We start from the raw sequence: 25,348 nt of genomic DNA on the forward strand, positions 1-25,348 counted from the left end.
CGTTGTCCTGTACTTGTGCTGTATAATGACAATACATTTGAATCTAATCTAATGAAGTAACATAATAACCTATCTTATAAAATAGCCATAATCAGTAGAAAGAAAGATAGAAAGATAAATATTAGACACCTACCTCCCTGACAATCTCTTGTTTTTGTTTTATGTTGTTATACAAATAAATATCCACTCACTCACTCACTCACTCACTCACTCACTCACTCACTCACTCACTCACTCACTCACTCACTCACTCACTCACTCACTCACTCACTCACTCACTCACTCACTCACTCACTCACACGGCGGAGGCGACCGTGCAAGGACCACGGGAGGAGCGGGAATCTAACCGGGAACCTCCGGATTACCAGACGACTGCTCTACCTCCTATACATACAGGGGGCCCCGACCTCCAGCTCTCGCGCTCAGAACGGGGTTTCCTGTGATGTCTCTTTGAACTCGCCTCGTTTCATTTCTATAGCGGGGAGGGAGGGGGCGGGGGCTTTGTCTGTCCCTGTCCACCGATTGGTCATTTAGGGATCAAAATGTTTTTTTAAACCGGCAACATGTATTCAACTAATTACCTGGTGAGGTGTGTTCTGTGTGTTCTCTCCCTCCTTCTGAAGGAAGGGGCTCAGTGTCGCGTTCGTTTGAAGCCCACGCCCCCCGACCCCGAGCGAGCGCACGTGCGCGCGAGCGTTCGCTTGAACCCTGTCATCGGGCAGAGTAGATTCTCAGGCTGCCCTGGTCCCCCCCCCCCTGCCTGAGGGGACAGATCTTTGTCTCATGAACTTGCGTGTGTGTGTGTGCGCGTGTGTGTGTGGGGGGCAGTGGAGAAGGTTGGAGATGGGTTCACATCAAAAGGTGGACAGTGCCACGCACACACACACGCACACGCACACGCACACACACACACACACCTCTCTCACGCTGCTCTCCATACATGCAGAACATTTTCATTTAAATGTTGGTGTGAATGAGACACATCAAAGTGGGGGCCTCTCTTGTCTTCGCTGTTATAATAGCCCCTCCCCTCAACCCCCCCCCCCCCCCAACTACACACACACACACACACACACACACACACACACACACACACACACACACACACACACACACACACACACACACACCACACACACACACACACACCCAACCACACACACACACACACACACCCAACCACACACACACACACACACACACACACACACACACACACACACCCAACCACACACACACACACACATTTTAATACTTTATTTGGTTCCACAAATTATATTACATAAACAGGGAATCAAATGTATCGGGGCCAAGCAGCACTGAACACTTAAGGGACACATAGCACCTCCTTCTCCACGCGGCTAAGCTGCCAATAATAGCTGAGACAGCAATATTTGGCAATTTGTTTGGCTTTTCTTTTAGACATTGCAGCAATTCTCAGACCGGTCATGGTGCATTTGTGTACATGGCCAAGACTTCCGAACACAAGTACGCTATATCTACACCTATACCCAAGGTCAGCCATCACACTGAGCAGTGGTTGGTATTTGATATACTTGTTAATAGGGGTGCACCGATGTATCGGTCGGGTATCGGTATCGGCCGATAAGCTTGAATGTGCCGATGGCAGTAGCCGATAAGTTCAGTCCACTGTCCCCCACACACACACACAAGCTACTGCATCAAAGTTACTACTAAATATTCAACATTCTCTTTTGAGACTCCGCTTCAGACTCTTATCATTTGGCACTAAAAGCTAAACATTGTCACCGATATGGCTGTCCGCAACATGTCATTAATTGTGTACGCGAGGTGGTCGCTCAGTGACGACGCTAACGTGAGCTAGGTTAGCTAGCATGAGCTACCGGTGGATGGAAAGACTAACGTTACTGGTGAAAATGTGATTTACGTTGGAATACTCCTTTGCCAACTTGCTGTACTTTGCTTGCAGGTCTGCAGCCATTATTGCTGGATTATGAATAGCCCCAACTTTAGCCAAGGTAACGTTATGGCTAAACCTTTAACGTTAGTTAACGCTAGCTTTCGGTTAGCTGTTCAATGCTAATAACACAACCAAGCGAACCCATCACAGCTCCCCGTCAACACCCCTCTCTCGGGAAGATGGCATTTAAGAAAGTATCTGCATAGTATTTACCCGAACTACTAGCTCAGTTCCTTCCGTTGCTCATAGAGCCCTGAGAGTTGTACCCAATCCATTCTGCAATCTGTTAATAAAGTTTTCAATCAGACAAATGTATAGAAAGGCTTTGTTTTATTATAACATTTGTTGCAGTAAAATCATTATGTCTCGTTTGGTCATCTTGTGGAGCGCTGGTCGGCGGGCAGCTAACGTATTAGCTACGGTAAGCTTGTTGTGGTAACTGTGGTTCTGGCAAGCAGATCAATGGCGGCATCCCCGGAAGTAGAAAATGAATAAACGCTTGCCGATTGGTGGTAAGAACAGCAGGAGGTGGGTGCTAGCGGTATGATGTAATTGGCCGAATCGACTGTCAATCCAAATAGTTCTATTGCATTGGTTGAGAGCTCTGGTTGAGACAATAGTATCCAGCTGCAGGCCGCCAGACCATACTGGGAGAGGGATAGTGCTACATGGCATGGTGGAATTAATACCATAAACATATTTCTTGATGTTTCCTTTTTTTAAGTAAGTAAATAGGCCTACAAATACAAACATACACATACAAATATACAGTAGTTTCATTAAAAAAATTATAATAATTACAAACAAATATATATATAAAAAAATGAAATAAAAAAAAATTACAAATATAATTTTTTTGCCACAAATATCGGTATCGGCCGATTGTGTTAGTTGAACAATCGGTATCGGTGGCAAATTTTCATATCGGTGCATCCCTAATACTTGTCCCGGAAGGCTTGGTCCATGTACAGATCAAAGGTACAGCCTACTTCTATGACCAGCACCTCTCCGTGGTTGGTGTCAACAAAAACAACGTCCGGTGTATTTGGTATGTTAGCAAAAACATCGTTGGTAAGGCCAAACCACTCTGGTTTCACTCTGGCATGTTTGTACATTGCTGCACTAGATGGTGATATGTTCCGTACCGCATCAGACACAATGTCCACAATACGGTCATGACGAGCGATGTACAGGTGTTTGTATGCATTACATCCGTTTGTTATGTGTGCAATGGATTCTAGGTGTTGTGAATCCTGATGGTTTAAACAGAATGGACTGTGAGTTTGAGGATACCAAGTGGACAGATTGTATTGAGTGGGTAATACCTGCAGTCTTGCTTTGATGGTAAATTTTAAAACATCCTCACCAACAGTGACGTTCTTATACACTGAGTGTGAGACTGAGTGGTCAGCAAACTCCAAACAAGCTAGCTTTCCCTGTAGTCTGAGTCCACACCAGTGCTGCCTGATCTCAGACTGCTTCATGCTAAGCAGAACCCTCCTTGCAGAGTCTCTGTGCAGTTCGACAGTCTCTTCCTGCGGTGTTGTGATGTTGGTCTTCACAACCACACAGGGGTCTGTGATCAGTTCATCAGAGACAGGGACTTCAGTCTGTGTGTTGATGGGTCTTGTCCATTTTAGCTGAACTCCAGTCTGGTTGCAGAGGTCATTGAGATCTGGCCAGTCACACACACACACACACACACACGCACACGCACGCACACGTCCGCCAGGTCCTCCCAGATGTTAGTCCAGGTCCAGGTCCTCCCAGATGTTAGTCCAGGTCCTCCTACTCAAACAACAAGCAATCGTAAATAGACACTAACAACTCACACTAACAACTCACACTAACAAGTGTGGTAGAAATATGTTCATGTCATTATACAGGCTGTATTACAATAAGTATTCTATCAGAGGCCATATGCTGTGGGTCACACGATGTGTTTCTTCAGAGCCATAACATAGCTTGTGGGAACTGCTCTGTTTTCCTTCCAGGATAGCCATAACATAGTCGTAGTATTGATTATTCTAACCACCATCTTGTCCTTTCCTTGTTATTTTCCATTCTCCTACGTAATCTTTCATGTATTAATTGTATGTTTAATGAGACCTCGTTCTCACTTCTCGGTCAGACATTTTGTTACCACGTTTTTCTGATGGTGAACTGAGCATTTTCCTTGTGTGGCCATATGAGGAAATAAAGCTATCTCATTTTTATTCAACTTTGGACTCAGAAATTGTTACTTGCTACTCACATTTATCTATTATTCCACGACAATATGGGGGCTCGTCCGGGATGATTTATCTATTATTCCACAACACAACTCACACTAACAGCTCCCAAGGCAAAACTCACAAAATTACTGTTCGATAGTCTCTGAGAACTATTAGAATACTAATCGAACCCCCCCCCCCCGCCCCCCACACACACACGTTAATATATGAATTTGTTTTTACGGAGAGCTAGCTAGCTGTCAATCAAACAAGAGAGCTTGCTAGCTGTCAAACTAACAGGAGAGCTAGCTAGCTGTCAAACAAACAAGAGAGCTAGCTAGCTGTCAAACAAACAAGAGAGCTAGCTAGCTGTCAAACAAACAGGAGAGCTAGCTAGCTGTCAATCAAACAAGAGAGCTAGCTAGCTGTCAATCAAACAAGAGAGCTAGCTAGCTGTCAATCAAACAAGAGAGCTAGCTAGCTGTCAAACAAACAGGAGAGCTAGCTAGCTGTCAAACAAACAGGAGAGCTAGCTAGCTGTCAATCAAACAAGAGAGCTAGCTAGCTGTCAATCAAACAAGAGAGCTAGCTAGCTGTCAATCAAACAAGAGAGCTAGCTAGCTGTCAATCAAACAAGAGAGCTAGCTAGCTGTCAAACAAACAAGAGAGCTAGCTAGCTGTCAAACAAACAGGAGAGCTAGCTAGCTGTCAATCAAACAAGAGAGCTAGCTAGCTGTCAATCAAACAAGAGAGCTAGCTAGCTGTCAATCAAACAAGAGAGCTAGCTAGCTGTCAAACAAACAGGAGAGCTAGCTAGCTGTCAAACAAACAGGAGAGCTAGCTAGCTGTCAAACAAACAGGAGAGCTAGCTAGCTGTCAATCAAACAAGAGAGCTAGCTAGCTGTCAAACAAACCGGAGAGCTAGCTAGCTGCTGTCTTTGCTAACAGCTAGATATTCACGGCAGCAGGCTAACGTTATTTCCAGGAACAAAATCATTAATTCCAAAAGATACATTGCTGGGCTTGAAATGTCTGAGCTTCCACGTTAACATATGGTTTTGATTTTACTCAATAGCGAACGTGAGATAATCCAACAAGCGAGCTAGCTGGCTGCTGTCATTGTTAACAGCTAACGCTAGTGGACCAGGTTAGCGTGTTTCCGGGAACAAAAGCATTAATTCTGAACGTTACATCACTGATGCTTGAAATGTGTGAACTTAGTGAAACAACATGGCAAACATACAAAACGTTGCTACCATGTAACATCTCCGGTCTTGCTTTCTTTCTTTCTTTCTTTCTTTCTTTCTTTTCTTTCTTTTCTTTCTTTTCTTTCTTTCTTTCTTTCTTTCTTTCTTTCTTTCTTTCTTTCTTTCTTTCTTTCTTTCTTTCTTTCTTTCTTTCTTTCTTTCTTTCTTTCTTTCTTTCTTTCTTTCTTTCTTTCTTTCTTTCTTTCTTTCTTTCTTTCTTTCTTTCTTTCTTTCTTTCTGTTATCTATCTGTTCTCCCAGCTGTTAACAGACTGTCATGCTACCTGGCTAGCCAGCAAGTTGTACCCAGCATGCCGTTCAGCGGTGTAACAGTTAATAGGGTCCCCTCTCGATACACTACACCGTGTAGATGCCCATCCCTACCATTAACCTCCCCCTGATTGGTTCATCCCTACCATCAACTAGGGCTGGGCGATATAAATATCGGGTACAGTTCATTAACGATACACTTTTTAAACGTATCGTGGATATCGTGATGTTTTGCCCAAGAGGATTGTGTCGCGTCAATCTGGTTCAAACTTTTGAACAACGCCGCCCCACACACACACTACTGCATCAGTTACTACTTATGATTAACAAATGCATTCGTTTTGTGGCATTAACGTTATATAGTTACACGTTCAATAACATCAGCGTATTTACTAGGGATGCACGATAATTATCGGGCCGATAAACCCGATAACGTTATTAATAGCTCCGATAATATAATATATTTTTTGGTAAAAAAAAATGCGGTGTGGGTGAATTGGAATTAATGAAGTGCGTTTGTTTTGACTGTAGGCTCCTCCCGTTTTGTCAGTACTGTGGTGAGAGAGGATCGGTGATGAGCAACCATCCATCTATCAATGGGAAGTCCTCCCTTTCGGAACCACATGCAGCCCATGCTGTGCTACGTTTGCACTGCAAAAACACGTCGCAGAGGACCCAGCAGCTGATGAAGAGGTCCGACAAAGTGTAGGAAATAGTTTCTACGTGGACAACTGTCTGCAAAGCGTCTCGACGCCAGAAGAAGCCGAGGCCCTCCTACTCAAGCTCCGCGCCTCCCTGATCAAAGGCGGCTTTGATCTCCGGCAGTGGGCCAGCACCGACCCTCAAGTATTGCGCAGCCTCTCCCCAGAGGACAAGGCAGCAAGCAGCGAGACCTGGATGGCGACCATCCCAGGAGAAGCCCAAGAAATGACACTAGGACTAGTCTGGCGCTTCAAAACGGACTCGCTCCATTATAAACACACACCCCTGACCAAGGAGCAGGGAAGGTCGACTTCACTACCGACCACAAGACGGAGTGTATACAGAACACTCGCCAGACAATATGACCCGTTGGGATGTATTCTACCTTACACCACCAGGGCAAAGATGATTGTAAGAGCGTTATGGGACAAGGACCAGGGCTGGGACGACCCCATACCCGAACACCTTGCCTCCACATGGAGAGAGTGGGAGACAGAACTCAGCTCACTCCCAGGTGTCAACATACGCCGCAGCTACTTCCCACCCGCAGTGAGGCCGGAGACGTGCCAGATGGACCTGCACGTCTTCAGCGACGCCTCCGAAGTAGCCTACGGTTCGGTGGCCTACTTGCGTGCCCGAGAGGAGGGAGGAGAAATACATACTGCCTTCATCCTGGCTCGCTCAAGAATAGCCCCCTGCAAGCAACAATCTATCCCGCGTCTAGAGCTCTGCGCAGCCCTAGCAGGAGCGCAACTCGCCACGTTAATCCAATGTGAACTCACCATCCCGGTGCAAAGAACAATCCTGTGGTCAGACTCCATGACCGTACTCACATGGATCCAGTCCGATTCGTGTAGATACAAGGTCTTCGTGGGAGTCAGAATCACAGAGATCCAAGATTTAAAGGGGAACTATCTTATAAATGACCTTTTCCTGTGTTTAGGGTTATTTTCTAGCTATGTGGACTTATAGTAATAGAATCTATGTCTCTAATTCTCGATTTGGCGCATTCTTCCAATTCTCCCCTCACAATAATGTCCCTCCCTCAAGTGAGTCATCTGAAAATTTGCCTATATGGGACGTCATATGGTGCATTTGCATAATAACACCCGCCCCCTCTAGCTGCCCGCCGAGTGAGAGAAGCAGAGAACTGTAAACGCTCTGCGTCTCCCTCTCCCTCTCGAGGAAGTCCACCACCGCGCTGCGCCACAGACAGCTCATGCTCCCGAACCGAGAGAGAGAGAACTGTAAACACTCTGCGTGTCCTCCCGGCTCAAGTCCACCACCGCGCTGCGCCACAGACAGCTCATGCTCCCGAACCGAGAGAGAGAGAACTGTAAACACTCTGCGTGTCCTCCCGGCTCCCTCTCCCGGGAGGACACGCAGAGTGTTTACACTTTTTTTTCTCTCTCTCTCTCTCTCTCTCTCTCTCTCTCTCTCTCTCTCTCTCTCTCTCTCTCTCTCTCGCTCTCTCTCGCTCTCTCTCTCTCTCTCTCTCTCTCTATCTCTCTCTATCTCTCTCTCTCTCTCTCTCTCTCTCATAGCAGCAGCAAACTAACACAACGTATAGACATAGGGTGTCTGTCTGTCTGTCTGTCTGTCTGTCTGTCTGTCTGTCTGTCTGTCTGTCTGTCTGTCTCTCTCTCTCTCTCTCTCTCTCTCTCTCTCTCTCTCTCTCTCATAGCAGCAGCAAACTAACACAACGTATAGACATAGGGTGTCTGTCTGTCTGTCTGTCTACACCCCCTCTCTCTCTCTCTCTCTCTCGACTGACTGTCACTCAAAGTGCTTATGGGCGGAGCCAGGCCATAACAGCCTGATTTCTTGTGGCTGAAAAATGATGGGTTTGAGTACTTGATTAGAAATATAAACCAATGCATTTTTTTTTTTTTAAACGTACAGATGTCTTCAATAGACTGACAGGAATTGTTTAAAGTTGCCCAAATAGTGCTAGGAATAGTAAAATAGTTCCCCTTTAACAGAAGCAGCAAGCTGGAGGTATGTGGACACAAAACACAACCCAGCTGACGTCATCACCCGGGGAATGTCCCTGGATGACCTCACCCGCCACAATCTATATAGTGACGGGCCCGAGTTCCTCAAGCTCCCGGAAGAAGAGTGGCCTACACCCACCCCACGGGAGGCGAGTGAAGAGGAGGCAGAGAAGAAGAAATCTATGTTCTGTGGGTTGACACACACACTCGTCCTCACAGATCCCAACATAGACGACTGCCTCACCCTTGAGAGTGCGCAGCTAAAGACATTCCTGTGGCACCACCCAGAGGTTCAGCCCACTACTGACATTACTGCAGCTAACTACGAAGAAGCAGAACTCCTTCTGCTACAGCGAGCCCAGAGAGACTCATTCCCCGACGAGCTAGACTGTCTACAGGGATCAAAGCCAGTCCCGTCAGACAGCAGACTGCTCCACTTAGCCCCTGAGAGCGACGCCCATAATCTCATCAGAGTGGGTGGTCGTCTGAGGAGAGCCCCCGACTTACCGGATGACGTCAAGTACCCGATAGTCTTAAACAGCCGACACAAGGTCACAGAGCTCATCATCAAGAAATACGACGAGGACGTGCACCACGCCGGGGCAGAGAGAGTCTTCGCGGAGATCAGACGTCGTTATTGGATACTGCAAGGAAGAGAAGCAGTACGACGCTTCCAGCGGACTTGTCTAGACTGTCGTAAATGGCGAGCACAGCCCAGTATACCCCGGATGGCTGACCTACCCCCCTGTCGCCTCCGACTCGGCAACAAGCCTTTTCACTCCACCGGTATGGACTGTTTCGGCCCGCTGTATGTAAAGAAAGGAAGAGGGACTGAGAAGCGGTGGGGTATTGTATTCAAATGCATGACCACCCAAGCGATACACATAGAACTCCTTCCAACCATGAGCACAGACTCATTCCTTATGGCCTTCCGGAGATTCACATCGCGGAAAGGGAAACCGTCTATATTATTGTCTGATCACGGGACAAACTTCAGAGGTGGAGAAAGAGAGCTGAGAGAAAGCTTCCAAGCTATGGGCCCAGAACTTAAGACCCACCTCGCTCCCTATCAGATTGATTTCCAGTTTAATCCCCCGAATGCACCTCACTTCGGTGGAACTTGGGAACGAGAAGTACGTTCAATAAAGACAGCCCTGTACGCCGTGCTTGGGGCCCAGACCGTGGTGGAAGAAGTCCTCACGACAGTCCTCACGGAGATCGAGGGAGTATTGAACTCAAAGCCCCTCGGTTACGTCTCAAGTGATGTAGCAGATGTCGACCCAGTCACTCCCAACACTCTCTTGATGGCGCGGCTGGACCCCGCGCTACCACAGACAGTGTACAGGCCTGAAGAAGCGAACGGCCGAAGAATGTGGAGGTACAGTCAAGTATTGGCTGACAAGTTTTGGAACAGTTTCCTCCTCCACTATCTACTCTACAGACCCGCCAGAAATGGGTGAAAGAAAGAGACAATTTGACAGAAGGAACAGTCGTCATGATTATCGACCAGTCACTACCCCGAGCTATGTGGCCGGCCGGCCGCGTAAGCAAAGTGATCACTGGTGCCGACGGAAAGGTCAGAGCGGCAGAAGTGCTCGTCCAAGGGCGGACATACACCCGGCCCGTGGCGAGGCTGATAGAGTTGCCAAGGCTCCCCGACACTCTTGATGACGACCATGACCCCCTGACTTTGTGAACTGCCCTACCCTCACAACAGACATTGAGTAGTGGACAGTGCGGTTAATCTGTCTCTGCTTATCTAATTAGGTGGGACTAATTAGGAGGCGGCTGTTACGAAGGATCAGATTAAACCGAATATATATATTTACTAATTGATATATATTGCATAATATTTGTATATCGTTTGATATCCCTTGTGTATTCCTTGTACATATACACGGAATATCCCTTTACCTAGTACAGACCATAATATTTCGTTCTCCTATTGGACAGCGGTCCCTTAGGCGCCATTGCCATACCCCCAAGGTCTAGTTCAAAGTCACCGCCAAAGACATGCCTGGACATGAACGGCTCTGCGCAAGGATACGAGACAGGAATAGGGCTGGTACTAGTTTGTTCACCTAACGTATAAATACGGCGCAGGTGAATACAGAAGTATGTTACCCAATAAGTTGAAGCCTCACCCACGATACAACGTGCGGTGAAGTAAGGCCTGTTTGGCCCCAAATAGAGCATTGAGACCGCGTGCGAATTAATAACTGAAGTATCAGAGTTTAACGCTGTACCGTCGAGTTCGACCTATTCTATTAATTCAGTAATAGTCTATTTATGTATAGTGTATCGTACCGGCTACCGTTCTACAGTGACCAGCATCACCAACGTTTCCTCGTACCAGCTAGTGTGCTTATCCAGGCTGGGCAGCTTACCCTGGCGCCTTCACCCGAGGAGCCCTAGACGAGGACCGTGTGGACATGTACACTGGATAACCTACCCGACGACTACATAGCCCATTTCGGCTGGATTATATTTGCTTTGGTCCTGTAACTGATGGAGTGGAGAATCGTCTACACCCACAATTGTGTGGGATTTACCCTGTGAGGAGCAACGTCGAGCCCGCCTCTCAGAAGCCTGAGGCTGGCTAGCTTTCTTCCATGCGGAGCTGCATGCCGGAGAACAGCTGTTATTCGTCTGCGGATCAAGAGATTATTGCACCGTCTCCTGTACTTGGAGTCTCCCTATTCTTCGTTGACCCAGACTCTACTACCGACAAATCCTCTCCCCTTGCTGGCCTACAACCGGAGGGACCCTACCAGTATCTCCCGCTGCCTTACTAGTGTACCATAGATATAATTCCTAAGATACAGGTGGTATTCATTATCTCCTGCGTAATATGATAATGGACTTACGTTATTGATTTACTCACGCACATTCTTTCGCCTTATAAGCGCGACCCTACGTAAAGTATTGTTATATACTATCATTGCTGCTAATAAATATTATTATAACCCAGTTTTGTGTGGAACCGTGTCATTGTGGGAAGTGTTCATCTGATATACCTGTGTACTGTATGGCCAGTAGTAATGTACATAAGACAGTAGTGGTTTAATGATACCATACTTATATAATACAGTCAGGGAATTGTACCCCTCAGTTACACTAACTATATAACGTTAATGCCACAAAACGAATGCCTTGTTAATCATAAATAGTAACTTTGATGCAGTAGCTTGTGTGTGGGGGACGGCGGGCGTTGTGCAGGTAGGTCGCGAGTGAACTTTTTTTTTTTGCCTTTTGACGCTACACAAATTGATGGGTATTTATCGGCGACTGCTATCGGCACATTTGAGCTTATCGGCCGATAGGCCGATAGCAGTCAACAAGGCACTTATCGGCCGATACCGATACCCGACCGATATATCGGTGCACCCCTACACAGTATCTATAGTTCAGGCCTGTACTGCCCACATGACACAGTATCTATAGTTCAGGCCTGTACTGCCCACATGACACAGTATCTATAGTTCAGGCCTGTACTGCCCACATGACACAGTATCTATAGTTCAGGCCTGTACTGCCCACATGACACAGTATCTATAGTTCAGGCCTGTACTGCCCACATGACACAGTATCTATAGTTCAGGCCTGTACTGCCCACATGACACAGTATCTATAGTTCAGGCCTGTACTGCCCACATGACACAGTATCTATAGTTCAGGCCTGTACTGCCCACATGACACAGTATCTATAGTTCAGGCCTGTACTGCCCACATGACACAGTATCTATAGTTCAGGCCTGTACTGCCCACATGACACAGTATCTATAGTTCAGGCCTGTACTGCCCACATGACACAGTATCTATAGTTCAGGCCTGTACTGCCCACATGACACAGTATCTATAGTTCAGGCCTGTACTGCCCACATGACACAGTATCTATAGTTCAGGCCTGTACTGCCCACATGACACAGTATCTATAGTTCAGGCCTGTACTGCCCACATGACACAGTATCTATAGTTCAGGCCTGTACTGCCCACATGACACAGTATCTATAGTTCAGGCCTGTACTGCCCACATGACACAGTATCTATAGTTCAGGCCTGTACTGCCCACATGACACAGTATCTATAGTTCAGGCCTGTACTGCCCACATGACACAGTATCTATAGTTCAGGCCTGTACTGCCCACATGACACAGTATCTATAGTTCAGGCCTGTACTGCCCACATGACACAGTATCTATAGTTCAGGCCTGTACTGCCCACATGACACAGTATCTATAGTTCAGGCCTGTGGTTGTTATTATTGTGTGTGTCTGTGCGTGTGTCTGTGTGTCTGTGTGTGTCTGTGCGTGTGTCCGTGTGAGTCTGGGCGTGGGCTGTGCGTGTGTGTGTCTGTGTGAGTCTGTGGGCGTGGGCAGTGCATGTGTGTCTGTGAGTCTGTGGGCGTGGACAGTGTGTGTGTCTGTGTGTGTGTGTGTCTGTGTGAGTCTGTGGGCGTGGGCAGTGCGTGTGTGTGTGTCTGTGTCTGTGTGAGTCTGTGAGTGTGTGGGCGTGGGCAGTGCGTGTGTCTGTGTGTGTGTGTGAGTGTGTGGGCGTGGGCTGTCTGTGTGTGTCTGTGTGTCTGTGTGTGTGTTAAGGCTGAGCCCGAACCCTGTTTTTAGGGTTCGAACGTTCGCCAGGTTTATCGAACGAACGTTCGAACGTTCGTTTTTTTAAATTTTTTAATACATTTTTTTTTAATAAATTTTTTTTTTCATTTTTTTTAATAATTTTTTTTTATTTATTGTATTATTATAGATCCTACGGAGGGCGGCATTGCATAGTCTATTGGTGAAAAACATGTTGTTTACAGTGGTGGCTGTTCATGTAAACATGTAATTAACAAACAAACAAACAAAGCACAGTAATTTACGATGAATTGAAAATGGGGGACCCTGATGTAAACAAGACGAAAGTCTTTCTCTGGTCTGCATCCCCTTAACAATTGTATGTATTGAGCTGTACTGTACTGTACCCATTCTGCAATCTGTTAATAAAGTTTTCATTCATTCATTCATTCACTCAGAAGAAAATAAACAAGCTACTGAATCAAAGTATGATAAACAATAGCCCTTGCAGTCACGTAAGGGGCTAGATAAACAAATGCATTCGTTTTGTGGCATTAGCGTTATATAGTTAGTGTTACAACTTACACGTAACAGGTATTCACTCTTGGTCGACTGGGAGGGGAGCCGGGAGGAGAGGCGCACGCCTCGGCTCAACAGACCCGTCCACCGTCTACCTCGGACGGGTCTGTCCACCGTGCGCCTGCTGTTGTTTCCAACGCAACCACCTCCCGCCATGAAGCTCGCGCGACCGTGGCCGAAAAAGGATGGTATTCATTAATGATCCTAATCTGCAGGTTCACCTACGGAAACCTTGTTACCGATTACTTCCTCGGCGGGGAGCTAACTACGGCTCCCCGGTAAGTCTGTTGAGGCTTGCCGATTGGTGGTAACAGCAGAGGCGGGTGCAAGCGGTGTGACGTAATTGGCAGAATCGCCTGTCAATCAATAGAGCTCTGGTTGCGAAATAGTATCCCGCTGCAGCCCGGCAGACCATACTGGTTGAGCCGAGCGCCTCGCATTCACATCACCTCAACCCCGTGCGCATCCTTTATTTTTTTTTCACCGAACGTTCGAACCTATTAATTAAAGTCCGAATGTCAGCGTAACGAACGAACGTTCGAACGTTCGAACGTTCGGGCTCAGCCTTAGTGTGTGTCTGTGTGTCTGTGTGTGTGGGCGTGGGCAGTGCGTGTGTCTGTGTTTTTAGGGTTCGGAGTTTGCCAGGGTTTTTCGAACGGATGTTCGAACGTTCGTTTTTTTATTAATTAATTTGATCATTATAGATCCTACGGGTGACATTTTTTTTGGCTGTTCATGTAAACATGTAAACAAAGCACTCAGAAGAAAATAAATGGACAAGACGACCCGTACCGCGGTCCGACAGCAGTCCGACATAATATCATATAACGCAGACTCAGTACCTCACTGACCTCCTCCACCCGTACACTCAGGCCATGGTTACACTTACAACGTTTCATTTTTGAATTATTTCGTTTGCATGTCCAAGTTAAAGGGCAACGCCGTTTTGGCAGGAAACCGCGTTTTCCTAGCGGCAACGCTCAAAGGGTGTTTTCATTTTGAAAACTCCCCGACAACAGTGCCTTGTAATTGACGCAAGCCAAATACGGAGCCGTTCATGCCCAACGCCCATGCGCAGTAGACACCGACGCCAAATTCTCCCCTGGCTGGACCTCGACTCCGTCCATTAGTCCAAACATCAGAACTATTTCTGGGAGTCACTTGCAATATCGCGCTATAATTAATATAATTTGCTGTCTCCCGACACCAACCGGCCATATGGGGAGGCTATACAGGATATCAGCTGCATCCTCCTCAGATTGCTTATTCATGTGCTTTATGACGGAGCAGATGGATAACCATTTGACTCCCTCCTCCCAGACACCGTCAGAGATTGATTTTGTACTTGCTTTTAATTTTGCCATAATTAATTAGATCATTACAACTGTTTTCCATTGATCTTCCCCGTTTAAACCCAAAACCAAGAGGTGAATTATATCCACAGTGGCAGGGCTAACTCTAATGTAAGGGTGTGGTGCCGTGCACACGCACGGTTATTTCACGTGTTGTCAAGTTATTGTTATAAGGAGCCCAGTCCAAACTACAACAGTCTGCATCCCCTTAACAATTGTGTGTATTGAGCCGTATTGTATTGTACCCATTTTGCAATCTGTTAAATAACGTTTTCATCCATTTATTCTACTAGCGATAACGTTACTACGTTAACACTTTGAGCGCCACGCCGGGTTTTCCTTTTTACCCGCTGAATGCCACCATCGGCGCCAATGTTAACGTTAATATCGCCTAATCTATGTTTTAAATTATGGCTATGTGTCTAATCTGCCCATCGCATTATCAAAGACTATTTTCCAGTCAGTGCTGTCAAGGCAGATTGTTTTTTTATCGCGTCATTTCCGTTTCAGAGCATTTAGAAAAGCCCCCGTTTTGAAATAAAAAACAGCCCATTCTGGGGCATTCTATGAAAATCGTCTTTTACTGGAATATTTCACAATGTTGATATTCGTCTGCCTTTTTATGAATCGTTTTCAAATAAACGCTAGATGATCAATATTATACGTGCACGCAAGCACATTCGGGCCGCGCACGGATAATCGCCGCGTTGATTTCCTCTTGGACTTTTACAGTGAAACCGAAAGAGGACATTTCACAAAACAGCTTATAACTTCATCAAACTTACTCTGATTATCCTAACACTGATAACATAGAGTCCTTACCTGACATCCGATGGTATCCAACTGGTATATTCCAATTCCTGATCACCATTCGAAAAAATCGATAAGTGTATAGATCCAACGCGATACAGTAGAACTCCATGATCCGCGGGGCTCAGAGGATCCAGAATGAACTCTGATAACCCCGGCTGCATCAGTGGACTGGAAAATGTGGAGTACCGGATTTTTTTCCCCATTCATTTTCATTGAGTCCATTCCAAAATCCCTTATGTCATCTGGGAGACGACAGGGGGCGCTTTTTTCCACAATGATCGCCGGCGCCGCTCGGCTATACTCGGGTAGGCTCGGGTGATGCAATATGATTTCAGATCGCTAAAAAAATAAATAAAAATAAATTCCGAGAAATCTCGTGAGTGGCTTTCAACCACCTATTAATAAACCAGAGTATTCTCATGTGTGGCACGGAAAGTGTTAATGTACGATAGCGTCGATGCTAACTATATACATGGAAAACGCCAATCACATTAGCGTGTAGCTAACAACATCAGAGATATTTTTGTGAGACTAAACTCTCCGCTCTTGGTGGTAAATTGTGTTGATGTTGGTTTTGTTTCATCAACAAATGAGGCAGAACACAGTGAACGTATCCGTTTTTGTTTATTGCACTTTGTTTGTTGCTGAAAAATAAATGCTATGTTGCTAAATGGCACACGCGAGGTATTTAAAGATGGTGGCTTTGTTGTTTTTGAGCAGGAAGTGTAGTGACTCGTTCAACCTTTCTGATTGGTTGAAAATGGCCTTCATGTTTGACCTACATCGCCACCTACTGCTTTGGCATTGTACTACATGTATATTGGTATATTGATGTTGATGGTAAACTGAGTAACGTAGTGCGGTCAACAGAAATATAGGCACCCTGCCTCACCCTCTCTCTGTAACAAACAAACACTGAATGGTTCCCAGGCACAGGTGATATTAATTACCCTTCTTCCCACACCTCCAGACAGACACACCCACCACCACTGGTGACAAAATGACATACACCTCCCTGCTCCCACATACATCACTCGGTGCTCACGAGACAAAAACGACGTCTAACTTGCCTGCCATTACGCAGCGTTCTGAAAAGCGAAATGAAACTAATCGTTTTGGCTATAATGTAACCGCAGCCTCACTTTTTGCCCGGTAGAACATCGCCGTAGGAATTGGAATAACCGTCGCATGTGTCCCAGAAGCTTTCTGGTCTGGTGGGCTCGAGCTTTCACTCACCTTCTCCCCCCCCCCCCCCCCCCAGGTTGTCAGCGTGCAGTAGGCCTCTCCCGGGGTAAAGCCCAGCTGTGCAGCTACAGCGGCTGGTATTACTGCTCCGGCTGCCTGCAGGACAGCAGCTTCCTGATCCCGGCCAGACTGCTGCACAACTGGGACACCAGCCAGCAGCAGGTCAGAAGTTAACCCTAACCCTAACCCAGGTCAGAGGCACTGATGACCCTAACCCAGGTCAGAGGCACTGATGACCCTAACCCAGGTCAGAGGCACTGATGACCCTAACCCAGGTCAGAGGCACTGATACACCAGCCAGCACCAGGTTCATCCTTACAGCTATTCTCTCTCTCTCGCTCTCGCTCTCGCTCTCGCTCTCCCTCTCCTCTCTCTCTCTCGCGCTCTCTGTCTCTCCCTCTCTCTGAGTTGTTTTTTCTCTCTCTCACACTCTCTCCCTCTCCCCCTCTCTCTCCCCCTCTCTCTCTCTTACTCTCTCTCTCCCCCTCTCTCCCCCCTCGCTCTCTTCCTCTCCCCCCCCCCCCCCCTCTCTCCCTCTCCCCCTCTCTCAATTTAATTCAATTAAATTCCAAAAGCTTTATTGGCATGAAATTTTCACAAATGTTGCCAAAGCACAATTGTGACATAAACAACGAACAACATAACAATATAAGATCAAAGAAATGAAAGTAAATACAGGAGATGTTGCGGTGAGTAAAACATGGTACATGTATATCAGCGTTTCCGTTAGAACATATTCGTGCCGGTCTGGGTGTCCTGCAATATTTCTATCACCGGACATATTCAAGAAATTCCGGTCAGAGTTTTAAACAGCAGTCTATTATAATCACATTTTTATGAGCTAACGAATTCCGTTATAATTGGACATGTGTATTAATTACATCAAGCGAAGAATGAGAAATTGATTTGCAGAATCAATTACTATCTCTCGCCTCTCAAGTTAGTGCGATACGCTACCAGCATCAAGCTCCCGCCCCGCAGGCTTGCACTGCAGCAGCTGTCGCACGCACCCCCAAATTAATCTCGAGTCGACATCGCTTCACCTCGTTGTATCAGACACGTCACACATATCATAATGTTCAACTTCACACACAGCAAACTGTAGTTGATCATCACATTGCCTCGTTTGCTAGCTCGTCGCCACATGCAGAGAGGACGAGCCACGTGCGCGTAACGCATTTGTTAATTTCATTATAGGTTATAGCCTACATTTAGTTATAATCAATAATATGCATTACTATGTGACACGGCAGTCAACCAACAGTTGCATATTATGATTAAAAAATGTCAACACTCACTCACCCCGTCTCTCGTTGTGCCTATCCGTTTTGTACCTGCATGCGAGAACAGCGGGGGGGGGAACAGCGAGGAGCCACCACGGCATCAGCGTCAGCCGGTCTCTGTGACTTCAAGTTCAGAAGATTCATCTTCGTTGTCATTATTAGACCTGCTTGTGCTTGGTTTCGTGAAATATTTACTAGCTTAGCTTGTTTCCGCCATCTCTCTCTCTTCCTCGTATACCTGTTTGTCGTTATGGTGGCCAGAGCGTGCAGGCTCAAAAAAAAAAAAAATTAAGTTTCACATCTGAGCGGCGCCATCCTATTGGAGTGAAGCAACAATGAAACTGAAAATGGAATTATTGTTTCGTTCATCGCATAGGCTATTTAATTTTAGCCGATTTTAATACAATTCAAATAATAAAATTGTGCTTAGAGGAATTATTTTCACCGGACATTAAGACCGGAGAGATTTAAATATTCGGACTTCAACATATTTTGCCGGTCAAATACCGGTAATTACCGGCTAACGGAAACGCTGATGTATATATATACAGTACATGTGTCCTACTGGTTGTCCCTTTTCTTGTGACATGAATTGACATATTTTGCAGCTAAAACTGCACATTCTTTCTGTCCCCCCCAGGAGGAATGGCAATTTCTGCACTTCTGTCATACTTTGGAATTCTGGGGAAATTATAATTTTTTTTGGAAATAATTCCTCCCTAATATTTCTGTAATTTTCACATTGTGTTAGGAAATGTAGTTCTGTCTCTACGGCTCCCTCATCACAAATACAGCACAACCTCTCCTCTCTGGGCAGCCAGGTCTGTCTGTGTCTGCCCCTCTCTATCGCCAAACCATGGTCATCTCTCTCTCTCTCTCTCTCTCCTCTCTCTCTCTCTCTCTCTCTCTCTCTCTCTCTCTCTCTCTCTCTCTCTCTCTCTCTCTCTCTCTCTCTCTCTCTCTCTCTCTCTCTCTCTCTCTCTCTCTCTCTCTCTCTCTCTCTCGCTCGCTCGCTCGCTCGCTCGCTCGCTCGCTCGCTCTCCTCCCTCCCTCCCTCTCTCCTATCTGGTCAGCCATGTCTGTCTGTGTCGGCCCTTCTCTATCGCCAAACCATGGTCACTCAGTCTGTACTTTGTCAGAGTCTTTCTTAGATTCTTATCAGTTACAGTCACTGTGCTGAGGTAGTCTGCCACAGTATACTGTCTGTTTAGGGCCAAATAATATGTTTCTAATTTGTGTTGTGATCGTGTGAGTTGATTCCAATAACCCTTTCACTGCCACACGACAGAAGGTTAGCCCTTTACCATCACACAACCGGACGGCGATGCTCCATCATTAGCATCATTAGCTCCGTAATGATGGAGCATCGCCGGTCCGGTTGTGTGATGGTAAAGGGCTAACCTTCTGTGTATTGTCACAGTGGAAGGGTTAACTGGCTGTCGTGTGGCAGTGAAAGGGTTGAGTGATGTAGTTACCTCCCCCCTCTCAGGTGTCCAAGCAGGCAAAGGAGTTCCTGGAGTTCGTGTGGGAGGAGCCTCTGCTGGACGTGCAGCAGCTGAACCCGTGTCTGTACGACCACTGTGAGCCGCTCTGCGCCGTGCTCCGCCTCCGGCAGCGCCTGCAGTCCCTCAGGGCCTACCTGTTCAGCTGCAGGGCCGCCGTGGCCGAGGACCTCCGACGCAGGTACCCCCCCTGACCCCTGACCTGACCCCTGACCTGAGCTAACGTTACATAAGTTACATACATTACCACTGATGCAAGCTAACTTCAGCTAGCCTGCAAGCTAACTTCAGGCTAGTCTGCAAGCTACTTCAAGCTAGACTGCAAGCTAACTTCATGCTAGCCTGCAAGCTAACTCCATGCTAGCCTGCAAGCTAACTCCATGCTAGCCTGCAAGCTAACTTCATGCTAGCCCCTGCAAGCCAACTCCATGCTAGCCTGCAAGCTAACTTCAGGCTAGCCTGCAAGCTAACTTGAAAGCTAGCCTGCAAGCTAACTTCAGGCTAGCCTTCAAGCTAACTTCAAGCTAGCCTGCAAGCTAACTTCATGCTAGCCTGCAAGCTAACTTCAAGCTAGCCTGCAAGCTAACTTCATGCTAGCCTGCAAGCTAACTTCATGCTAGCCTGCAAGCTAACTTCAAGCTAGCCTGCAAGCTAACTCCATGCTAGCCTGCAAGCTAACTTCAAGCTAGCCTGCAAGCTAACTCCATGCTAGCCTGCAAGCTAACTTCATGCTAGTCTGCAAGCTAACTTCAAGCTAGCCTGCAAGCTAACTTCAAGCTAGCCTGCAAGATAACTTCATGCTAGCCTCCAAGCTAACTTCAAGCTAGCCTGCAAACTAACTTCATGCTAGCCTGCAAGCTAACTTCATGCTAGCCTGCAAGCTAACTTCAAGCTAGCCTGCAAGCTAACTCCATGCTAGCCTGCAAATCAAATCAAATCAAATTTATTTATAGGGCCCGACAACACACGTTAATGTCCCCATGGGCCGTACAGATCTTCTTAAACAAGTCAAGAAGAAAACATAACAATAAGTCAAGAACAGAACAAGAACACCATAATGTCCAAAATTTTTTAGATGAATACAAATAAATGAAAGAATGCAAGCACTCCCAGACATACCCCACGCGAAGGTAAGGAAAAACTCACTAAAACCTAACAATGGGGAAAAAAAGCTCCACAGGCAGTGTGGAGGAGAGAAACCTTAGAAGGGCCATTCAAGGGGGGATCTCCCTTCTTAGTTGTTGGTGATAGTAGTGTTGCAGACGGACAGTTGGTAAGCATGCACTCATGTGTGTAGTGGAACACACATGAGTGCATGCAATAGCAACTGTACAATTTGAAAAATTAAAGATAGAGCTAATAGCGATAGCAACTGAACATTTTGAAAGATTAAAGATAGAGCTGATAGCGAATCTATTTGAGGCACAGGGGCGGCGCAAAGAGGGTCACGTCCTCCCCGTCTTAGTCAAGGGACATTTAACACTCCGGTCGTTGCTCAGGGACAGCCGGAGACAGGGAGATAGGGGGCGGCGCAGAGAGGGTCGCGAACTCCCCGACATCATCGCGGGACATCCGGCACTCCGGTCACCACTACGAGACCTCCGGAGACAGGGGGGGCACGCAGAGGGGGTCGCAACCTGCCGGCCTTCGTCACGGGACGTCCAACACTCCGGTCAACACTCCAGGACAGCAAGTCATAGGGAGACAGGGAGACGGGACAGGCGTTAGACAGCTCATGAGATTGTAGTAGGCGGACATAGCAATAGATACAAGTGGTAGGCATATATGTGAATGGAGTAGATATATGAAGTAGGTGTATTATGTGAATAGAATAGAAGTACTTAACCCAGCAATGAAACCGCGTTGACTGTTAATCTGTTAACAGTCTGTTAATACTGTTAATCAGTTGACAGGACCACGGACAGACGGCGGTGAATAACTGATCCAAGGCCCTCGGAGGTGCATGTAGAGCAGTCACTACAATCTTGGCAAGACCCCGAGGCATCCATCACCTTAGTCAGCGCCAGGAGACGGGCACTCAGAGAGAAGGGGAGGGGGGGGGGGGGGGGGGGGGGGGGAGGGAGGGGGGGGGGGGGCAACTCCATGCTAGCCTGCAAGCTAACTTCAAGCTAGCCTGCAAGCTAACTTCAAGCTAGCCTGCAAGCTAACTTCATGCTAGCCTGCAAGCTAACTTCATGCTAGCCTGCAAGCTAACTTCAAGGTAGCCTGCAAGCTAACTTCATGCTAGCCTGCAAGCTAACTTCAAGCTAGCCTGCAAGCTAACTCCATGCTAGCCTGCAAGCTAACTTCAAGCTAGCCTGCAAGCTAACTTCATGCTAGCCTGCAAGCTAACTTCATGCTAGCCTGCAAGCTAACTTCATGCTAGCAAGCCTTTCGGTCAATAACGTTGCCTATTGTTGACAAACAGTAAATATGGTCTGACGGTGTGTTTGACAACAAGGCTGGCTAGCTGTCCGGACATCTCGTTGTGCCCAAATCAATAACTTCTTCTTCATGAACAGATATGCAAATGACCCGTGTGCTTTATTTAGCGAGAGACTGTTTTGTTTACCCAAGTGGCATGTTGCTGATTTTGGTGTTGGTGCTGGAACACTTCATGAGTCTGTCATTAACACTTTGAGTGCCGGGACCGTCTTTAGACGTCTTTCCTGGCCATGCTAAAGTTGCCGGGGGACGCTGTACAGCGTCCTTATATCAATATTTCAAAAATCTGCGATCGGATTCATAATGTCCCTCCGCTGGCCTGAGATCCACCAGCAGGACCCACTGAGCTCTCTGGCGGTTCAGGAGCGCCATCTGGTGGCCGATCGGCGCAACCCGCTTAACAGGAAGCGCAGTAGAGGTTTTGCTGGTCGGCCATATTACTTCCGGGCACTCGGTATAGGTTCCGGCACTCTAGCTCGTCACACTACATAGCGATCGATTGCCAATAACTCGATAAACAACATGATTTGGACGTATATACCATTATACAAGCTGGAGATGGACCGGGTAATAATATATCCCATAATGATAACATTTCTACTCGACGATGATCGCCCAACGGCGCGCGGAGACTGGGGTGAGTTTCAGCGTGTAACGTTACCGTCTTCGATAATAACTGATATTATCAACATTTGACCCACATTAGATGATTGGTATAACGCTGCCCACGGAATTATAAACGCCCCCCTCGCCCATCCGGTCAACATCAGATGACGTGTAGTAACTTCTAGAAGTACGTCTAGTTGGAATTTTTTATATCGCGCTGATTGCCATCAAACTGTATTTCATCATCAATATAATGCATTTGGGGCTATATATCACGTTCTGGAGAAAGCTGCAGAAAGAGATGAAAACATACTTATACATTAGACCATACTTTACTATGAATATGTGAATGAAAAAGTTTAACGTTGCTACACAATGAACAATACATATAGGACTTTGAATGGGCCCTAATAATGGCAATGTAGCAATAGAATTTAAAAAAGTTATAGCCCTGCAAAGAAGGGGACTTTCTCCATAGACAAATAGCGCTGGCAATCTATGGTATATCATTAATTTAACCTTAGGCAACCAAAGTGTTAACATACTGCTGATGTTGGTGCTGGAACACTTCACTAACTCAGTCTTGATGAAAGACCAAGATCGTTTTACATTCATGAATCAAATCACATTTATGAATCAAGTTGATACCAGGCGCATCATATCAGCTGCCCGGTAACATGGTGCATACTGTACATTATAATGTAGTGACAGTGTGTCATTAACATGGTGCATACTGTACATTATAATGTAGTTCAAGTTTCTTTAATATTTGTCATACAGAAGTACAGAATACTTTTATACAAAATGCTTCTTACTGTTACGCTCCAGAGACTGTGCAAGACAAGATAAGTATGAAATAAAATAACATAGTAAAATTAGAAGTAAAAAAAAATGAGGTCACAGTGTTCAGTTTAGACATATGTACAATGTTCGATGCAGAATAGACGTAGTTACCATACAATATACAATACTGTGCAGTGTACTAATATACAATACTATATAGTGCAAGGCCAGAAATGGGACGAGTGCAATTTAGGTACAATTCACAGTAGGTGTACGAGTTGTAGTGCAAATCCTTTATCAATAAATATAAAGTGTAAAGTGTGTTTGTGTGATCTAAAGTGTGGAGAGTGGGTGCTGCAGTGTGTTGTTTGTTTGAGTGAGTGTGTGGGTGTGTGTGCTGTGTGCATTTGATGGTTGTTGCATAGTGTTTATTGTTCGTTTAGCAGCCTGATGGCCTGGGGATAGAAGCTTCTTCTGAGTCTTTCTGTGCTTGCCTTAAGACTCCGGTATCGCTTGCCTGACCGCAGCAATTCAAAGAGGCAGTTGTTCGGGTGGCTCGAGTCCTTAATAATTCTCTTAGCCTTCCCTTGCACCGCTTGTTGTAAATGTTCTGGAGGGTGGGAAGCCCCCCTCCAATTGTGCGTTCGGCTGAACGTGTCACTCTTTGTAGTCTGCTACGTAGTGACAGTGTGTCATTACTGCACCTTGTGTATACTGCACCTTGTGTGTACTGCACCTTGTGTGTACTGCACCTTGTGTATACTGCACCTTGTGTATACTGCACCTTGTGTATACTGTAGCTTGTGTATACTGCACCTTGTGTATACTGCACCTTGTGTATACTGCACCTTGTGTGTACTGCACCTTGTGTGTACTGCACCTTGTGTATACTGCACCTTGTGTGTACTGCACCTTGTGTATACTGTAGCTTGTGTATACTGCACCTTGTGTATACTGTACCTTGTGTATACTGCACCTTGTGTATATTGCCACCTTGTGTATACTGCACCTTGTGTATACTGTACCTTGTGTATACTGTACCTTGTGTATACTGCACCTTGTGTATACTGTAGCTCAGTGGTCACCAACCCGTCGATCTTGATCGACTGGTCGATCTTTGAGACTGTCCCTGTAGATCTTTCCATGAAAAAAAAAAAAAAAAAAAAAAAAAAAATTGTATCTTACCCTGAGAGTCCACATTACAGTTCTACTTTTGTTTTGATGTGAAAAGTGATGCTGCACGTAGCACTGACTGAGAAAGTACACATACAGTTCTACTTTTGTTTTGATGTGGGAATGATGCTGCACTTAGCACTGACTGCACTTAGCACTGACTGAGAAAGTACACATTACAGTTCTACTTTTGTTTTGATGTGAAAAGTGATGCTGCACTTAGCACTGACTGAGAAAGTATACATTACAGTTCTACTTTATAAAATGCTAATTGTAAATATGTTTGTCAATGTTAATAATATGAGAAAGTCCACATTACAGTTCTACTTTTGTTCTGATGTGAAAAGTGATGCTGCACTTAGCACTGACTGCACTTAGCACTGACTGAGAAAGTACACATTACAGTTCTACTTTATAAAATGCTAATTGTAAATATGTTTGTCAATGTTAATAATATGAGAAAGTCCACATTACAGTTCCACTTTTGTTTTGATGTGAAAAGTGATGCTGCATAAGATGACTGCACTTAGCACTGACTGAGAAAGTACATAATAGTTCTACTTTGACGTTTTAATATTGGACCAAAGCATTGCATGTAATTAGAATACAGGCAAATAAAAGTAATTTAGTTT

The 25,348-nt window shown here is 46.0% G+C and overlaps 1 protein-coding gene across 1 annotated transcript in view; it reads left to right on the top strand.

Moving 5' to 3' along the window:
- Positions 1-25,348, top strand: part of plekhm3 (pleckstrin homology domain containing, family M, member 3) — a gene marked incomplete at its 3' end in the record, with an annotated part of 219,101 nt that overhangs the window by 65,775 nt on the left and 127,978 nt on the right. The window contains exons 3-4 of the mRNA XM_084311501.1: positions 16,941-17,086; positions 19,697-19,890. Coding sequence (XP_084167627.1) covers positions 16,941-17,086; positions 19,697-19,890 — 340 coding nt within the window. The remainder of the gene's footprint in view (positions 1-16,940; positions 17,087-19,696; positions 19,891-25,348) is intronic.

This window comes from Notolepis coatsorum (genome assembly GCF_963971535.1).
Source record: "Notolepis coatsorum genome assembly, chromosome: 3".
Lineage (NCBI taxonomy): Eukaryota > Metazoa > Chordata > Actinopteri > Aulopiformes > Paralepididae > Notolepis > Notolepis coatsorum.